The sequence below is a fragment of the Garra rufa genome, chromosome 1 (assembly GCF_049309525.1).
Source record: "Garra rufa chromosome 1, GarRuf1.0, whole genome shotgun sequence".
Lineage (NCBI taxonomy): Eukaryota > Metazoa > Chordata > Actinopteri > Cypriniformes > Cyprinidae > Garra > Garra rufa.
Genome location: NC_133361.1, coordinates 25,007,026 through 25,010,760, shown reverse-complemented (window position 1 = coordinate 25,010,760; position 3,735 = coordinate 25,007,026). Strand labels below are relative to the sequence as shown.

Here is a 3,735-nt window from a genome sequence, read left to right as displayed (position 1 = left end):
AATCTGTTGACTCGGATGTCCAACAGAATACGGAAGAAAAATCTATTGCTACATCTGTTTCATCATGACTTTAAAACCATGAATAAGGTCACGCAGATGGCCCTGTGGTTTGTGCGCTCACATTCTCCACTGTCCTATCAAAATAAAAGCATAAGAAGCTCAAAAATATATCTTAAAAAACAACACTGAAACAACTGCACTCAGCAATGTGAGAAATCTGTGTGATCTGTTAAATCAGAATCAGGAAATGCCTATTTAAAATACAGTACACACACTGAATATAACATAAATATGACATCCTAAGTTCAACATTGTCAGTAAAAGTCCCACTTATGACACTTATTAAGCCATGGCAATATATTATTCAACCACTAGTGCAGAGTCTCTGAAAATGGTTGACGATAAAGAGCACTATATCAATCTAACACTGGTAAAACTGTCTATTTTTAAGACTTCAGTACTGGATAAAATATAGTTAGAATCCAAGCTTTTATTGACTTTGTCCTCCATCCTGGAGGACTTCTGTTCACTAAGCGCAATCATTCTGGGATTGGCTTATCCGAGAATTCAGCCAAAACAAACAATTTCAAAAGGCAGCATAATTTTGCTGGCTACTGTCTGGAAGTGATTGTACGATGCCTTAAAATACTGGAAGGGAGAACAGAGCAGCCGTCAAACATCAAACACGGTGATGTATCACTCACCAAATTCTGACATCCAGTTATAGCTGGTTAACATTTACAAATAACCACTTACAGGCCTTAGATTAAACAAAGCAAACCAAAGCGTTTTGAAGCAAATGGCGGGGTAATCCCCTAAAAAACGATGGTTGGATCTTCAGTCAGCTTTAGTTTAGTGGCCTTTTACGTGCGACACAGCAAAGGAAACTTCAAACATTAGGGCGATTGTTCTGAACAGTCTGCGCCAGGGTCCAGTCCAAAGCTGAAGCTCATATGAAAGAAAAGCTTTTCTCAGAGCAGGAAGAATGAAGTTAATGTCTTTTCACACAAGGTGTTAAGACCCACGCGCAAGGCTTGCTGCATGACCCGTCACGTGCAAGCATGCGCACACACATACACATTAACCGTCTCTCATTTTTCTTCTTTCCTTTGGCAAGACTCAGCACTGGCATCCTGCCGTGGGTAGGATTTTTGAAACGTAAGTCAATGGCTCCTTGGACACACAGGCCTCTCTGCAGACAAGTGCAGAGACAGTAGCCGAGCCCGGAGCATGCAAGTGCAAATGCAGGTCACGCAGCGAACCTCCCCTCGCTTTCAGCTCCTCAAAAAGACGAGGAGCTGCATGTCCGGGCAGCAGTCCTGCCACTGTCCACCGGCCGCACAAAAGGCTCTCTCCGCTATTTTAGACATCATCTGCGGTTCTGCGCCTCGAGCCTGCGGCCCGTTGTCAGTTGGGCAGAAAATGAGCCATCTGCTTCTGAAGCCTCCAGCGGTTCTTCAATCAGAGATGAATTTAGGCCTTTAGATTAAGCGTTCACCAAAATGAGAGGTGAGGACCAAAACCCTGGGGTGACACATGTGCGGAGCAGACTCGCAAGCTGGCGTGTCCTCGTTTATAACGGCTCCTCTTTAATTAAGAGCTTTTGAAATTCAGCTCTGCCGTAATGAGAGGCTGAACTCCGGCCTGGCAAATCAACACCAGATTATGGCTGCACAGTCACAGTGCAGCGCATTCAGCTGTATTATTGCAAAAAGACTTCACAGAGATCCAAAATGTCTAACGTTTATGGAATTTTTTGAAGGAAGGGAGCCATTGTTGAGGAATAATAACAAACGTTGTTATGAGATGGGAGTTATGTGGTGGGGAAATCTGTAGCATGAACTAATCCCCTCATTACTTGAAGATTTACGACCAGCCCAGACGATCAAAACATCTTTCACATCTAGCTGCACACTGAGCTTGAAGGATTTAAAAGCCATCTTTTTAATGAAAACTAAAAGCTACTACAAAAACATGTTAACGCAATAGCTTATTAACTCAGGTAAAGTAAAAAAAACGCCTTTAAACAGACAATAGAGAGATTTGCATACTACACATTAAGGATTAATTTGGGTTTGGTCAAACCAGTGAGTAAAAATGAAATCACTGCTTAGATAGTTTCTGCTTTCAGGTTATGCCAGTGAGGTTCAACACAGTTCAAGAGCAAGAAGAAAATAAAAACATACTATTTACACCAAGAAAATAGTTTTAAAACAAGAATATAATCATAAAATGTTAATTAGTTGAGACAGGTGTTACAACCACTCATAACAATTTTTTCCTAATAGGCCATTAAAAATAGGCCTTACACTAATAGTAAATACTACAACTACTACTCAACACAACTCATAAACAAAACTAATGCTAACAATACTACTACAGCTCATAATAAGGCTAAAATGAACAAAAGTACTAAAAATATTAAACATTTTTATTGTTAGACTTATTTTAGTATCAAAACGTTTATTTTTAACTTACGACATTAACCAATATTGATCTACGAAGTTAAATCTCAAAATACAATTTACTAAATTACATTTCGTTTTCCACCAACAAACGACTAATAAGAAAACACTTGAATAATCGAAATTATCTCACCTGCCCCTCCAGCTGCACTGGTCGCTTGAGTACTGGGAGCGCGCAATCCGACACAGAAGCACAACCGACAGCAAATACGCCAAGAACGGCGAGAGCATGTTTGTCCCACCGCTGTCTACTTCTCCAGCGCGATACTATGTAGCTCTGCTTTGCGGGTATGGAATAAAACAGTCCACTGATGGTATTTTCTTCACTACATGGTGTTTTTCTTCAGTATCGTTTCACTTTGTAGCCCGTAATTTACTCAAGAAGCGCAACTAACTTAATGTCGAAAGTCCGAAAAGCGCGTTCGCTCGCTCACTCCATGTCGCGCACAGCGAGCAGCACTGAACAGCAGCACTCTACTCGAGTGAAGACGGCGGTGACTAGCTGCGGAATCCGAGTAGAGCCGCTCACTGAACTTTGAAGAGCGCGCATGCGCAGACAGCAGCAGCGCTTTACTCCAGTGGAGGCGCGTTCCTCAAGAGTTCAATGAGCGGCTCAGCTCGGATTCCTCTGCGCGTCACCGCCAGCTGACTGACACAGGGCGCGTGCGCAAAAGAGCTCAAGACGTGCAATTTGGCTGATTAAACTGGCTCCTTGAGACGATGTGCAAAGTCACGGCATAAATCACAAATTCATCACAATAATTAATATCGTTAGTTTTAAGTAGGCTTGTTTCTGACACAAAACATGAAACATTACTTTGCCTACTTAACTTACACATTTAAAAAATCATGGCAAACATACAGGGGCGTCCAAAATTTGAGCATTTGCTTTATTTTCTACTTTAACACATTTTTCTTTAAAAATGATATTATTAGGATAAACAATGAGTTTATATGAATTAATATATTGTACATAAATTGTTGGAAGTATGTACACTCTAAAAAATGCTGGGTTAAAAACAACTATTTCTGGGTTATTTGGCAACCCAGCATTGGGTAAATATTGGATTTTTTTTTTTTTTTTTTTTTTTTTTTGACCCAGCTTGTTGGGCTTTATACATTAACCTGCGTGCTGGGTCTATCATTTGACCTAATAAAAATGTACTCTAAAATCTGTTTTATATATAGGACAAGAACAGTTCATATACAATATTTTTTAATTGAATGTCAAGCCTTTTTAATCATAAAATCTTCCAAAATATTCAGTTTT

General features: G+C 40.1%; 1 protein-coding gene across 1 annotated transcript in view; it reads right to left on the bottom strand.

Moving 5' to 3' along the window:
• Positions 1 to 2,953, bottom strand: part of metrnla (meteorin like, glial cell differentiation regulator a) — a 14,330-nt gene extending 11,377 nt beyond the window's left edge. Inside the window, exon 1 of the mRNA XM_073849314.1 lies at positions 2,599 to 2,953. Coding sequence (XP_073705415.1) covers positions 2,599 to 2,696 — 98 coding nt within the window. The 5' untranslated portion in view covers positions 2,697 to 2,953. The remainder of the gene's footprint in view (positions 1 to 2,598) is intronic.
• Positions 2,954 to 3,735: the final 782 nt, after the last annotated feature.